Source organism: Canis aureus, chromosome 25, assembly GCF_053574225.1.
Source record: "Canis aureus isolate CA01 chromosome 25, VMU_Caureus_v.1.0, whole genome shotgun sequence".
Taxonomy (NCBI): Eukaryota; Metazoa; Chordata; class Mammalia; order Carnivora; family Canidae; genus Canis; species Canis aureus.
This window is the reverse complement of record NC_135635.1, coordinates 6079001-6095491: the sequence shown is the minus strand read 5'-3', so window position 1 is coordinate 6095491 and position 16491 is coordinate 6079001. Positions and strand designations below refer to the sequence as shown.

Below are 16491 nucleotides of genomic sequence, written 5' to 3'. Positions count from 1 at the left end.
ATGGCCTCAGCGAATCACAGCAGAATCACGGAGTTCATCCTTCTTGGGCTGTCTGCTGACCCCTATGTCCAGGCTCCGCTCTTTGTTCTGTTCCTGATGATTTACCTTCTGACTCTACTGGGGAATCTGCTGATAATACTTCTGATCCATACAGATGCTAACCTCCACACGCCCATGTACTTCTTCCTGAGCCATCTCTCCTTCCAAGACCTCTTCTACTCCACAGTCACTGTGCCCAAGCTGCTGGAGAACCTCCTGTCTCAGAGGAAAACCATCTCAGTGGAGGCCTGCCTGGCTCAGGTGTTCTTTGTGTTTGCCACTACAGGGATTGAAGCCTGCCTGCTTTCGGTGATGGCCTATGACCGCTATGCTGCCATCTGCCACCCTCTGCTTTATGGCCAGGTGATGAGTAAACAGCTATGTGAGAGGTTGGTGTGGGGCTCTTGGGTCGTGGCCTTTCTGGATGCACTCATGAACATCCTCCTGGCTTTGAATATGGACTTCTGTGAGGCTCAAACCATCCACCACTACTCCTGTGAGCTGCCTTCCCTCTTCCCTCTCTCCTGCTCTGATGTCTCCACCAACTCTGCAATGCTACTCTGCTCTGCCCTCCTGCATGCCATTGGGACATGCCTCCTGATCTTCTTCTCTTATGTGCGCATTGTCTCTACCATCCTGAGCATCAGCTCCACCACAGGCAGAAGCAAGGCCTTCTCCACCTGCTCCTCCCACCTCACTGCAGTGATCCTGTTCTATGGCTCAGCCATTCTTCGCTATCTCATGCCAACCTCAGGCTCACCTCTGGAGTTGATCCTCTCCATACAGTACAGTGTAATCACTCCCTTGGTGAATCCACTCATCTACAACTGGAAGAATAAGGAGGTGAAAGCAGCTCTGAGAAGAATGATGATAAAATACTTACGATGTCTCAGCACAAGAGATATAACATGAAAGAAACAGAACTGCAGCAAGAAATCTCATGATTGATATTAAATTCCTGATTTCCTGTTTTGTCACATGTTGCAATGCATATTGCTGATGCTCCCTTTTTAAAAATTATCAAGGAAAGTGCTAGAAGCTATTTTGCTTGCATGGCTCAGAATCAATCCTATTCAGACATAGAGCACATAAGTCGGAAAACCTTCTCAGCTTCATAGATTTAGTTAATAATGTGTCAATTCACGGTCCACATTTTTAAAAAAGCATTCAAATTAGAGTGGATCCTAAAATATTTTATGTTCTGAATGGTTACTTTGAATTACTGTGTCTGGGGAAAGATTTTATAGAAATAAAATATCCTGGGTCTCTGAGAAATGGATAACAAAGACTTGGGCTTTACAGGGTGAAGGAAAGGGTCATGGGTAGTGGTAAGATCTCTGGCAATAGGCAGAAATAGAAAGTGTGGTCAACAGAGGGAAGTCACAATTTACCAGGCATATTAGTTCTCTGTTGCTTTCTGTTATTGCCATAATCAGTTATCAAAAATTCAACAAATTAAAATAACATCTAGTTATTACCTTATAGGTCTCTAGGTCATAAATTTGAGCAGACTCCCTGGGTTCTCTGTTTAGGGTCTCACAACACTGAAATCAAGGTTCTGGCTGGGTTGGGCCCTTCTCCACAGGCTCTAGAGATTCAGATTATTGGCAGAATTCGGTCTCTTGAAACTGTAGGTCTGAGATCCCCATTTCCTTGCTGGCTGTCAACTGAGGACCATTCTCTCCTTATTAGGGCCCCTTCACTTCTCACCTGGCCCTCTCCATTTTCAAAACAGTGCATCACCTACTTCTCACATTCCAAATCCCTCTCATGTCCCCTTCTGCTAACATCTGGAGAAAACTCTCTGCTCCGAAAGGGGTGTGATTAGATTAGGCCCACCAGCATAATCTCATATTTTAAAGCCAATTGATTTGGGACTGTAATTATATCTACAAAATCCCTTCATAGCAGTCTCTAGATTCATGTTTGAAGAACCATGGATCAGAAATCTCAAAAGGCCATCTTTAGAATTCTGCCTTTCAACCAAGTAAACATATAACACTCCTCCTACAGGAACAGAGTACAGCGGGCAGTAAAGCTAGAATGAGGAGGAGAGGGGAGGAGCAGTGTGGAAAGGGAGAGGACTCGGTACCAGCAAATAGTGATACAGGGAGACGGGGAAGAAATCAGTCTGGAGAGGAAGATCACTGAGAAGCTGTCAAATACAGAACATCTGTTTGTCCCAGAATATGGATGGATGCAGGGAATTCTCTGCATCCATCCCTGGGATTGATAATGAAGAAAGACTTTTGCTCTGGATTTAAATGAAACCAAAATACACAAATATGTTCTTACAAAAGGCCCATGATGACCTCCTTCCACTTTGGAGGACTGTAAGCCCTGTGGTCCTTCTTCTCTGTCTGTATACCTCCCTCTTCTTTATGTCCCGTTGTTCACTTGGTGCCCTCAAATGCCCTTCTGCAGAACTCCACTGATTTTCCACTTAAAGGACATTTGTCTAAGCCATTTTTGCCAATTATCAATTCTTCCTACAAAACGTTCTCTTTGGATCTATAATTGTCAAATGTTAGGTTTTCATATAAAGTGAACATGTTTCAGCCCATTTAAACATTCTGTTTCATTTTAGACCTATTTTCCTGTTTAGCTTCTTGCTTGAGTATTAGAAATAGTCACTTTTGACTGCACTATTATCCAAAATAACAATATTTTATAACAACCTCAGCAGAGGTAACATAGAACTAAGAAACTTTAGGTGTTCGTGACTATCTCTTGTCTTGCAGTTCACAAAAGCACAGCAAGAGTTAATATGTTAAAATTTTGAAGAGTACACACTTGCATGAAATACCTCATTAAAATGTACAGCTAGTGATTTAACCAATTTATAAGTTTCTCTTTGTTATCATTGATAGGGAAGAAGCATCTTGGACATGAGATTGTTAAGCTGTCTCTGAGAAATGTCAGAACTTACTAGGTTGGCAACAGAGGGGCAGAAGGAAGTATAGAGGGAGAGTTGTATGAGGATGTTTTCATACTTACATTTTAATAACTGTTAACGTATATTAGTCTCTTTGGGCTATAGGAATACATTAAGTGATTCAATGGAAACATACCTCCTTGCTAATTGAATATTATAGATTGGATGATGAATTCTTTTAGAAGCATTATATGTGTGTACTCTGTTACTTTATGTCTCAGTTTTAATTGAACATTAAGGGAATGCAGTATTTTAATTGTAACTCTGCCAATATCTTTATCTAGAGGCCTGTTGCCATTTTTGTCTTTTATATTTTTGTCGCCAAGAAAGGCAGGATTACATTTTTTTTTCAGATGGAGTTGGTGTAGTGTATTCTTGGTTATCAAAATACTCATAGTTTGGGGACTTTGACATGATAAATATTCATGGTGTGTAAAAGCATGATACACAACTGTATGATCTTACATTAAAATGCTTACTTGTGTAGATAGACACACACACAGGACCTAGAAGTCAAACTGTAAACTGCTTGTGATTATGGATGACTTTGTTCTTTGCTTCTTGTTTTTTTCAGTTTCCTTTTATGCACATATTAACTTTTTAAAAAATAAATTTTTTTAAAAACCTAAAAAAAAGGAAATACCTCATTACCTCATGCATACAATGCAAAGAAAGTGTTTTATTACCTCTTTCTAATCAGCATACTCAAAAACATTTTCTCTAACCTACCATGCCACACTCCTCCAGGATACCAGATTTGTTTTTATTCAATAACTTTAATGTGCTTTGGTATGTATATGTATAATGTATGCTTGATATCTGTGTAATATATATACATGTATTTTTTTGTTTTCTCCTTTTTTATGTATTTTTTATTGGAGTTCTATTTGCCAACATATACTATAACACCCAGTGCTCATCCCACCAACTATCACCTGCAGTGCCCATCACCCAGTCACCCATTTCCCCGCACACCTCACCTTCCACTACTCCTTGTTCATTTCCCAGAGTTAGGGAGTCTCTCATGTTTTGTTACCCTCACTGATATTTTCACTCATTTTCTCTCCTTTCCCCTATAATCCCTTTCACTATTTTTATATTCCCCGTATGAGTGAAACCATATAATGATTGTCCTTCTCCGATTGACTTACTTCACTCAGCATAATACCCTCCAGTACCATCCACGTTGAAGCAAATGGTGGGTATTCCTCATTTCTAATAGCTAAGTAATATTCCATTGTATATATACGCCACATCTTCTTTATCCATTCATCTTTCGATGGACACTGAGGCTCCTTCCACAGTTTGGCTATTGTGGACATTGCTGCTAGAAACATCGGGGTGCAGGGGTGCCGGCATTACACTACATGAGTATCTTTGGGATAAATCCTCAGCACTGCAATTGCTGAGTCATAGGAGATCTATTTTTAACTCTTTGAGGAACCTCCACAGAGTTTTCCAGAGTGGCTGCACCAGTTCACATTCCAACAGTGCAAGAGGGTTCCCCTTTCTCCACATCCTCTCCAACATTTGTTGTTTCCTATCTTGTTAATTTTACCCATTCTGACTGGTGTGAGGTGGTATCTCATTGTGGTTTTGATTTGTATTTCCCCGATGGCCAGTGATGTGGAGCATTTTCTCATGTGCTTGTTGGCCATGTTGCTCTATGCCTTCCTCTGTGAAATTTCTGTTCATGTCCTTTGCCCATTTCATGGTTGGATTTTTTTGTTTCTTTGCTGTTGAGTTTAATAAGTTTTTTCTAGATCTTGGATACTAGCCCTTTCTCTGATATGTCATTGGCAAATATCTTCTCCCATTCTGTAGGTTGTCTTTTAGTTTTGTTGACTGTTTCTTTGGCTGTGCAGAAGCTTTTTATCTTGATGAAGTCCCAATAATTCATTTTTGCTCTTGTTGCCCTTGCCTTCTTAGATGCATCTTGCAAGAAGTTGCTGTGGCCAAATTCAAAAAAGGTGTTCCCAAAATCCTCTAGGATTTTGAGGTATTCTACTCTTACATGAAAATCTTGCGTCCATTTTGAGTTTATCTTTGTGTATGGTGTAAGAGAATGGTCTAGTTTCATTCTTCTGCATGTGAATGTCCAATTTTCTCAGCACCATTTATTGAAGAGACTGTCTTTTTTCCAGTGGATCGTCTTTGTCGAATATTAGTTCACCATAAAGTTGAGGGGCCACTTCTGGATTCTCTATTCTGTTCCATTGATCTATGTGTCTGCTTTTGTGCCAGTACCACACTGTCTTGATGACCACAGCTTTGTAGTACAACCTGAAATCTGGCATTGTGATGCCCACAGCCATGGTTTTCTTTTATAATATTCCCCTTGCTATTTCGGGGTCTTTTCTGATTCCACACAAATCTTAAGATGATTTGTTCCAACTCTCTGGAGAAAGTCCATGGTATTTTGATAGGGATTGCATTAAACGGGTAAATTGCCCTGGGTAACACTGACATTTTCACAATATTAATTCTTCCAATCCATGAGCATGGAATATTTTTCTATCTCTTTGTGTCTTTCTCAATTTCTTTCAGAAGTGTTCTGTAAAAAAAAAAAAAAAAAAAAGAAGTGTTCTGTAGTTTTTAGGGTATAGATCCTTTACCTCTTTGGTTAGGTTTATTCCTAGGTATCTTATGCTTTTGGGTGCAATTGTAAATGGGATTGACTCCTTAATTTCTCTTTCTTCAGTCTCATTGTTAGTGTATAGAAATGCCACTGACTTCTGTGCATTGATTTTGTGTCCTGCCACCCTGCCGAACTGCTGTATGAGTTCTAGCAATCTTGGGGTGGAGTCTTTTGGGTTTTCTATGTACAGTATCATGTCATCTGCGAAGAGGGAGAGTTTGACTTCTTCTTTGCCAATTTGAATGCCTTTTATTTCTTTTTGTTGCCTGATTGCTGAGGCTAGGACTTCTAGTACTATGTTGAATAGCAAGCACTAGGTGTTATACCATATGCTGGCGAATCAAACTGCAATAAAAAGATATACAAAAAAAAAAAAGAAAATGAAGGCCAGAAGAAACAGTTAAACTTGAATGGGATATTTTCCCAGGTTTATTGAGATATAATAGACATACAACATTGTGTAAGTTTAAAGTGTATGACATATTGATTTGATACACTTATATACTGCAGTTTGTTTACCACCATAACTTAGCTGACACCTCATAATGAGAACATGTTGACCAAAGGGTACAAACCTAAGCATTTTTATGGAAAGACAGGAAAGTCATGGAAAGATGTAATAAAACAAAGGTGAGATACATATGGTAAATGGAAATGGGGAGATGGGGAATGGTAATTAGCAAGGCCTATTCAGATTCCTCTCTGTGTCCCTTCATCTTTGGAAATAAGGTTGCCCCTTTCCTCCAAGTATAGGGAAGTCACCTCTCACATGAGGGTTTTATGATTTGCTTCAGAGGGAGGTCAGAAAGTGCTTCCCTACACCTGCCATTTCTCATTCCTTAGTATGAAATATTCAATATTCCAAGGGGCTCTATTTTGGGAGAGTGACCTCATCCTAGGCTAAAACCTCAACACAGAAGTTCCATACGACCATACTGAACAGAATCATCAGAGGCCCTCACAAATTTCAACTTATCTAGTTAATGAGTCTCAAACTGGGCTTCAAGCTATGACTTCAGGGAATAAAGAACATTGGCTCCTTCATCTTCTAAGTTGCCATGTTCAGTCAGCCAATTACTGACTGCTTAATCTATATATACCCAGTTCTCAAGAGTTTTATGTAAGAATCACTCAATTCCCAGACTCTTTTATGACAGTATTTAGAATCAGAGAGGAAATTAAATAAAGAGGTGCCTGTGTAGCTGGGCCTATGACCATTGGAGGGAAGTTCCTTACACGTAGTCTTACCATGTAATGAGTAGAAGAGGAAGGCAGGACCAAGCTAGAGCTCAGAAAATGCTTGTCTTGAAGCTTCTACCTTTAAGAGTATCTAGGTCTGGGATAATCAGTTTTCTGTTGTCACTATGACTTCCAATTAGATAGATAGATAGATAGATAGATAGATAGATAGATAGATAGACAGATAGATAGATAAATAGATAAAAGGATTGATTGCTTTTCCTTTAACTAGGCTACAAGTATTGATTCCTATGGGCATAGAGACCATCCCAGTCCAGATGAGATCCCACCATGCAAAGACCAAAGCGACAGGAAATCTTCTGAATCAGAAAAAGCCTGGAACTCGGTAATGTCTGCTATGATTGCTCTGAAGATCTTGTCTCTCTTTCCTGGCCCCTACCTCTCTCTCTCTCCTGATCCAACCTTCTTTTCCTGTCTTCTCATTAACTTTCTGCCTGCTGGAGACTGAGGTCCCTGACCTAGGAATCACATTTTCCATAAAATGGGGCCTTGGTCCTAAGAAGCTACATGGAAAGAACTCTCTATCCTCAATGAGTTATGCTGAGCTCTGGGATCTGGCATATCTTTCATCCTAGTCTCAAATTCTGCCCTGGCTTATGTTATAGCCAGTGAAACCTGGGACCAGTAGGTGGAAGCACAAATGTCAAGGTGGATGGGGATAGTGGATAGTACACTGGACTAGACAGCAGATAATGGCAATTCTGAGGAAACGCTCTTCTTCTAGAATGCCAAACCACATATACTATTAAAAAGTTCATTTTTCTGCATAATAATTCCCCTTGGCCCAGTAAATACTGATGATGTGAAGCACACAAAAAGAGGGGAAGGATCTGAACAGGTCTGAGGAAAACTATCTGGATTCAAAAAGCTCTTTTCAGTTCTCTCCTATTTTCATCTGTCTTCCCCAGTCCAGGTGCCTGTCTAGATATCCAGGGTCTTTATACCACTTACCACTGAGTATCCAAATTCCTACCCTGCATTTGGTCATGCAGAACATCTCCATGTTCTGTCTATAGAGGAAACACTGCACTTCTCTCTCCTCTTATTCTCAAGAAGATTCATCAATCACATCATTTGTTCAATTAACAAACACATACAAAATTAAATGTGAGTGAGGCTACCAAGACTTTAAGCACTTTGTATTATATGTTTTTTGGCCCTTTCTCCAAGGAATGACCTCAGATACCTGTTCCCTTGGATAGGATATGACAATGTCATATACAAAGTTCCTGAGCCCAAATTTCGGCTAACTCATACTATCTCCATGATCCTGACAAACTTACCTAACTTTTCTGTGTCCTAGTTTCTCATATATAAAAAAGGTATGTGTCAGTAATGTTTTATTAACAAATAGAATCACAATAAACAGACTGCTGCCTGTCCCACTGTGGAGTCACATGGGCCCTCATTGTAGGACCATAGTTTTCAGATTTTGGATCCTTAAATGACACTTCCCAATATCCTCTGCAGATGCTGGTATGTTCTTAAGTGCATGGTCAGAAACACATAAAAACAAGGTGGTCAGGTATACTTTAAAAAATACATGTAGTGGTCATTAGAGCATGTAACTCTTACTCTCAGGGTTGTGAGTTCAAGTCCAACACTGGGCGTAAAGCCTAGTTTAAAAAAAAAAAAAGTATGTGTAGAATAATTGAAGCAATTATCTGTCTAATTCATTCAGAAAATTCCAAATACTTGGAGAAATTTACAAATTCTAGAAAAGAATGATCGAAATTAATTATGATTGTTTGTTGTGATTGTTATTTTGCTATTGAAGAAGCAGAGAAAATATTCATTTTGAAAGAACTTGACAAACTCAGAGATGAGTCAGGCTCCTTAAAATAGACTTTTTTTCCTGCAAGTTTCTCTCATTGTTTACTGAATCAGAGTTAATTTGGGCCATCCTAAACTACAGATTCCCCTACAGGACAGACTGAGACATAATCTAGATCTAAGTTCTAAGTAAGATCTCTGTGAATAGTCTGGGGATCTCTGTGAATATTTAATATTGATAGTGGAGAAAAGACTTCTCCGCTTTTTTGTCCAAGTAAAGAAAATGACAAAGACTGGAAAGTTGGCCTAGTTTTTCATGAATTTAACTTTTTGTTGTGAGTCCTTTGGGCAATACAAACATCAGACTCTGGTGTCAGAACAAAGCTAAAGAATAAAAGGTAGGCTAAGAGTTCAAGGGACTGGTCAGAAGACTGTATGAAGTCACCAACCAAGGGGTGTTTCATAAAGAAGCATGACTTGCATGTATAGTGCCATATCAAGTTTCAAATTAAGCATAAGGAACTAGTCTAGAAAGATAAGTCATTCCTGGATCCTGGACAAGACTGACTTAAAATTTAGAAGACACATTCATTTGGGGAATATAAAAATTAGTGAAAGGGAATAAAGGGAAAGGAGTGAAAATATCAGTGAGGGTGACTAAACATGAGAGACACCTAACTCTGGGAAATAAACAAAGGGTAGTGGAAGGGGAAGTGGGCGGGGAAATGGGTGACTGGGTGACAGGCACTGAGGGGGGCACTTGACGGGATGAGCACTGGGTGTTATACTATATGCTGGCAAATTGAACTCCAATAAAAAAACTAAAAAAATTTAGGAGACAAATGTGCATGCATATAACAGTTCAACATATTTGTGATGTGGTCTTCTCTAAGCCCAGCATACCCCAACATATAGCTGGCATCTTATGAATGAATGATTGAGTTATGGAAGGATAGATGGAAGAATGATCAAAGAATAAATATATAGAAGACTAAGTTCATGGAAAGGATATATTAAAGAACCAACAGGTAAACTAAATAAATTAATGAATGGATAAAAAAATGTGGTCTATATATACAATGGAATATTACTCAGCCATCAGAAATGATGCATACCCACCATCTGCTTCAACGCGGATAAAACCAGAGGGTATTATTATTATGTAGGGTATTACTTCACTGGAGTGAAGTAAACCAATTGGAGAACGACAAACATTATATGGTCTCATTCATTCGAGGAATATAAAAAATAGTGAAAGGGATTAAATGGGAAAGGAGAGAAAATGAGTGGGAAATATCAGAGAGGGAGACAAAACATGAGAGACTCCTAACTCTGGGAAACAAACAAGGGGTAGTGGAAGGGGAGGTGGGCGGGGGGTTGAGGTGACTGGGTGACGGGCACTGAGGGGCACTTAACCGGATGAGCACTGGGTGTTATTTTTTTTAATAATAAATTTATCTTTTATTGGTGTTCAATTTGCCAACATACAGAATAACACCCAGCACTGGGTGTTATTCTGTATGTTGGCAAATCAAGCTGCAATAAAAAAATATACAAAAAATAAAATATGATTAATTAATTAATTAATGTTCAGAAACATGGGTGCATGAACAGGGAATTTCATGGTTTTTAGCCTTTCTAGGTTGAAATGGGATAGTAGGCATGGAATATATGTTAAGTACACCACTGGTTGCTTAAAACTGTACACACACATGCAAACACACATACCATTTCTTTGCTTCCTACTTTGTTGTCTTCTTAGTGCTGAACCTTTACCAGGCTTATGAGTCTGAAGACTTTTCTAAAGAAGGTTAGCTAAACAGTCTGTTCAATTCACTTCTTTGCTTTCTTTTCTCATCCAACAAAAAGTGATAAAGGACCCACCATATGTGCTTCTCATTGGGTGAAGTGTTATGGTATAGAGATACCAAGTAATTTAGAGCATAATCACCTTCATCAAAGAACTATAACATCATTGCTTGAGGGAAGAAAAGAAAAATAAAGAAACATGGCATAAATATTCTAACCACTAACTGTCAAAACAAGATGGTGATTCAGCAATGGCATAAAATGAAGAGTCGCCAATGGTGAGTTAATGAATTAGCACAGAGCGGAAGTATATCAGGTAAGGTCCTTCCGGAAGAGTGTTGATGTAGGATTACATGAAATTTGGTGAGGAGGGGCCTGTGAGAGATAAAGAGGAGGAATCAGTATTGGGTCAGAAAAGCCTTCAGACAATGATCCAGACGTGACCTTGGCAACAAGAAAGACAGAAGGAAAGCAGAATTGTCTCTAAGAGCTTCAGACTGCAATACAGATATGAGAAACATTCATACAAGCCAGTGGGAGGTCTGGAGCAAAGACTGCCCCTTAGAGAAGGCGTGCTCAGTTCACTGACTCCCTGGGAACAGTTTGGCCTCTGCTAAAGCTGCGGTTAATCTCAAAGGTACTGCAACTGGATTCTGTCCACTAACTGGATCCATCACTGATGAATGTTAGGTTCTTTCTTTAAGGTAGACCCAAGTGAAGCACCTCCATGGCTGCCACAGGAGGAGACGGGCATGACAGGAGGAGAAGACAGGAGGAGAGCTAACATGACAGGAGGAGAGCTAACACCCTTGAAAAATACATAAGAAAAGGGGAGGCAGAAGTACCAGATGAGAAGCAATAGTGAAAATGCAGGTGAAAATAAAAATAATTAAAATTAAAAAAAAGAAAAGTTAAATGCAGGTGAAATCCTGATATAGCCACGGATTAACTCTGGCAAGGCAAAATTCTAGATTTGAAAAATTAGGATAGAATGATTTCCCCAGAGTGGCTTGTGAAATTAAATGAGAAAATGTCAAATTTTTAAGAGTGCCAAAGACATATTAGGCCCTCAGTTTAAAAAAAAAAGAAAAAAAGCTAGTTGTTATTATCATTATGTACTATGGGAGTTCAGAGAAGCAAATGATCAAAAAGGATCTCAATAAGAGATCAAAATTAAGATGGGGTAAGATAATAAATAAGATTTCAATTAATTACCCTAAAGGCAGGGCATTTCAAATAGAGCAGATGCTAAAGTAAAAGCAGAGAGAAAGTTATTCCCAAGGGGTGCTCAGGAGCAAGTACACCTTTCTGCCCACAGCAACGAGACCAAAAGAGCTGAGAACAACCATAACATTATCTAAATGCCGTATGATGGAGAATTTGAAGGCAGGCCTTGAATGAAAGTCACTGTATGTAAGAAAGACCTGGTGTCTCAGGATCCTGTAATAGTCTATGAAGACAAATGATGGCATTGAATGAGTTACATCATTTATAATACATTTTTTAATTTGCAAAAAAAAATAGTTGCAATAATTCCCTTATTCTTTTGTCCCACACTCAACATTCACACACACACACACACACACACACACACAATCATCTTTCAATCTTGTCCCAAAGGGTCAATAATATATGTTAATGTGTGGTATCAATGACAAAAAACTATAGAAAGACAAAATGATACTATTTAAAGCAATTACGAATCTTAGGAGGGTTTTGAAATGGGGTAAGAATAGGTTGGGAAAATGGAGAAGAGAAGACAAATGCTGAAAGAGCCCCCTAAAAATTCTACTACAATGTGTAAAACGTGTCCAGAACACTGCCGACAAAGCAGTGCTCAGCTGAAGAACATAGAATAAATTAGTCATGGACTAGGTCTGTACAAATTCACAAATTTCCTCAGCAGTCTTTAAAGTAGAATTAAGGGATCCCTGGGTGGCGCAGCGGTTTAGCGCCTGCCTTTGGCCCAGGGCGCGATCCTGGAGACCCGGGATCGAATCCCACATCGGGCTCCCGGTGCATGGAGCCTGCTTCGCCCTCTGCCTGTGTCTCTGCCTCTCTCTCTCTCTCGCTCTCTGATGACTATCATAAATAAATTAATTAATTAAAAAAAATTAAAAAAAATAAAGTAGAATTAACAACTATATGGCAATATCATAGAGACTTTGAAACCAAATACTAGACAGGGTTAGAGGGGATTCTAGATAGTTGATAAGGGCATACGTGAAACCTAAATAATTAAGAGTGGGAACATAAAAGGAGGTCCCTAATTCTGTAATTGGGTGTAATCAAGACAAGTTTTGAGTCCATCCTATATTTATTTCTAGGAAACGTGCTCTCTAAATGGCCTTGAGAAACCACAGCACCAGCACTGAGTTCATCCTCCTCGGGCTGTCTGCTGACCCCAAAGTCCAGGCTCTGCTCTTTGTGCTCTTCCTGGGGATTTATCTCCTGACTGTGATGGGGAACCTGGCAATGCTGCTGGTGATCAGTGCTGATTTCCACCTCCACACACCCATGTACTTCTTCCTGAGTAATCTGTCCTTCCTAGACCTCTGCTTTTCCTCGGTCACTGTGCCCAAGATGCTGGAGAACCTCCTGTCTAAAAAGAAAATCATTTCAATAGAAGGATGCCTGACTCAAGCCTTCTTTGTGTTTGACGTTGGAGGAACAGAAATTTTCCTGCTCTCTGCCATGGCCTATGACCGCTATGCAGCCATCTGCCACCCTCTGCTCTACAGCCGCATGATGAGCAACCAGCTGTGTGTGAGGCTGGTATGGGCTTCATGGAGCCTAGGTTTCCTGGATGCAGTTATCAACATCCCCCTGGCTATGAACTTGAACTTCTGTGAGGCCCATACCATCCCCCACTACAGCTGTGAGCTGCCCTCCCTCTTCCCTTTGTCCTGCTCTGATGTCTCTACCAACCTCACTGTCCTGCTCTGTTTCACACTCCTGCATGGCTTTGGTACATTCTTCCTGATATTCTTCTCCTATGCACGCATTGTCTCCACCATCCTGAGCATCAGCTCCTCCTCAGGCAGAAGCAAGGCCTTCTCCACCTGCTCCTCCCACCTCACTGCAGTGAGCTTCTTCTATGGCTCAGCTTTCCTGCGGCATCTCATGCCAACCTCAGGCTCACCTCTGGAGCTGATCTTCTCCATACAGTATAGTGTGGTAACTCCCCTAGTAAACCCCTTCATCTACAGCCTGAAAAACAGGGAGATTAAAAATGCACTGAGAAGAACCTTGGGGAAGTTTTTGCAACAGTACAGGTAGCAAACTATGGGTAGAGATGATTAGGATTAGGCTCAAACTACATGCATGCAAATATCTGTTGAGTTGATGTCAAGTAAAATGCTTGAATGTGCATCTTGTTAAATGCTGACACATGCCTTAGTAAATAATTTTACTACCCAAATTCAGTATATTTTCTTCTAATTTTTTCTGTACATAGAGATTTTAATTGAACAAATTATTGAGCATTCTCAATGTGAAAGCATGAATCATTTTTAGTTTTTGTCATTGAATATAGATGGGTACTATAAAATGACCCTTACTTATTTTCTAAAGAAATTTAAAGCAGATTTTTTAGCATTTTGGCTTATTTCTATTAAAATGTAACATACATATAGAAAAGTACACAGCATGCAAGGATACAGCAACCAGATCAAGTCCACTTTGCAACACTATCCCAGACTCACAAGTAATCTAATGCCATACATTACTTTTGCCTTCTCTTGTTCTTGTAAGTGGAATCTACCATCTATTTCTTCTGTACTTGACTTAATACACTCAATATTATACTTAGAGAGCTAACTCTCCAAGTATAATTTATTTGTATGTTGTTTTTCCTGTGTTGCATCCTTTTCCATTGTATGAATACATAACTTATTGATCTGTTTTACGTTTGAAGGATACTTGTGTAATTTTGGTTTATGACTATTCTGAATAGTGTAGCTATCAGTATTCTTGTACACATCTCTTAGTGACCACAAATAATTTTATTTTGCTTTGTTTTATTATATACTTACAGGTGGTTTCGTTTGATTGTAGGGTGTGACATCATGCTTCCAAGCACTTTCCCAAAGTGGTTGTAAAACTGTATATTCCCATAGTAGCTTATGAGAATTCCAGTTGCTCCCTATGGTGACTACACATGATATTTTATGTTTCTTTCATTTTATAACTCTAGTGGGTGAGTTGTGATTGCATTTAAGGTTTTCTTTGCACTCCTCTGATAGCTAATAAAGTTAAGCACCTTTTCTTCTTCTGCTTTGTGGATTGACTTTCATTCTTTTAATGTTGGTTTGATGAAGAGAAATTCTTAATTTTAATAAAAATCCAAGTAATCATTTTTTCCTGTATAACTTGCCATTTTTGTGCTAGGTTAAGAAATTTTCCTTTACTCTGAGCTTTGAAAATAATCTGGGTTTTTTTTAAGCTTTAGCACTTTATGATAATCCATCTGGAATTGCTTTCTGTGCATAATGTGTGATAAAGGTCAAGATTCATTTTTCAATATGGAAATGCATTGGCCCATAACCGTTTGTGTTCCCACTGCACTATCATATTACTTTCATCATAAGCCAGGTATATGTGTGGATCTGTTTCTAAAATCTCCATTTTGTTCCATGATTAATTTCTCTGCTTTTGTACTGATAACAATCTGTGTTTTACTGTAAACCTTATAATATATTTCTAAGGTTGGAAGTATAAGTGTTCCTTCTAGCTCAGTTCTTCAGGATGAAGAACTTGGTTCTTTGTATTTTCATATAAATTTTTATATGGTTCTTTGTATTTTCATATAAATTTTTAGAATCAGCTTATCAATTACAAAACTGTCTAGGATTTTTATCGTGTCTGAGTCTATAGATCAAATTGAAAAGCTGTGGCATCTTTACAATACTGAGTGACCCAATTAACCAAGTTATATCCTTCCATTTAACTAGGTATTTTTAATTTCTCTAAAAAATATTTTACAGCTTTTATTATAGAGTTTTTGTGTACATTTTGTGAAATGTGTTATTATGCATTTCATGTTTTTAACTCCATTTAAGTAGTATTATTTATAAATGTTATAATATGTGTATTTTTATTGGGATATAGAATTACAATTGATTTTTTATGTATCAGAGAACTTCTTAGCTTCATTTCATCATTTTAAGGGGTTTTGTAAATTAACTTTTTCATATTAATAAAGTTTCTTTCCTTTTCCTAGTTTGCTAAGTGTTTCATGCATAAATTATGGCAAATTTCATCAACTGGTGTTCCTATACCTATTGAGTTATCATATAGTTTTTCTGATTTTAGTAGTTAAAGGTAAATTATATTAATTGATTTTTATTTTTATTTTTTTTATATTTTTTGTTTATTTATGATAGTCACAGAGAGAGAGAGAGGGAGGCAAAGACATAGGCAGAGGGAGAAGCAGGCTCCATGCACCGGGAGCCTGATGTGGGATTCGATCCCGGGTCTCCAGGATCATGCCCTGGGCCAAAGGCAGGCGCCGAACCGCTGCGCCACCCAGGGATCCCTCCCATCAGGTTTTATTATTAGGATTTAGTAGACTTATAAAAAGACTTGAGATTCATTCTCTCTTTTCTATTCTGTGGAGGAATTGTGTAAAATTGGTATTTCTTCATATATTCATAAGAATTCATTATTAAATTGATATGATTTGGGGTTTTTCCCCCAAGGGCTTTTTTAAAATAATGAATTCAAGTTATTTAGTACCTATTAGATAATTCAGACCTTCTACTTTTTCTGTAGGACTTGAAAAAATTGTGTTTTTAGAGAAATTGGTCCACTCACATAAATTCTTAGATCTATTAGCAATTAAACTGGTTCATAATATTCACTTTATTATCTTTTCAATATCTATAGTATATGTATTGATATCCTACTTTTTATTAATGATTTGCATATGTCCAATAAGAGGTTAATATCCAAAACATATTGCAACACACACATACACAAATAATAATCTAATTAAAAATGAATGGAAGACATTTTTCCAAAGAAAACATACAGATAG

General features: G+C 38.4%; 2 protein-coding genes across 2 annotated transcripts; both read left to right on the top strand.

Annotated features, from left to right (window-relative positions):
• Positions 1-951, top strand: LOC144297730 (olfactory receptor 8S1-like). The gene has a single exon (XM_077871911.1). It carries the CDS (start codon positions 1-3, stop codon positions 949-951), a length of 951 nt encoding a protein of 316 aa, XP_077728037.1.
• An 11846-nt stretch (positions 952-12797) lies between these two features.
• Positions 12798-13733, top strand: LOC144297575 (olfactory receptor 8S1-like). The gene has a single exon (XM_077871846.1). It carries the CDS (start codon positions 12798-12800, stop codon positions 13731-13733), a length of 936 nt encoding a protein of 311 aa, XP_077727972.1.
• The last annotated feature ends 2758 nt before the right edge of the window (positions 13734-16491 follow it).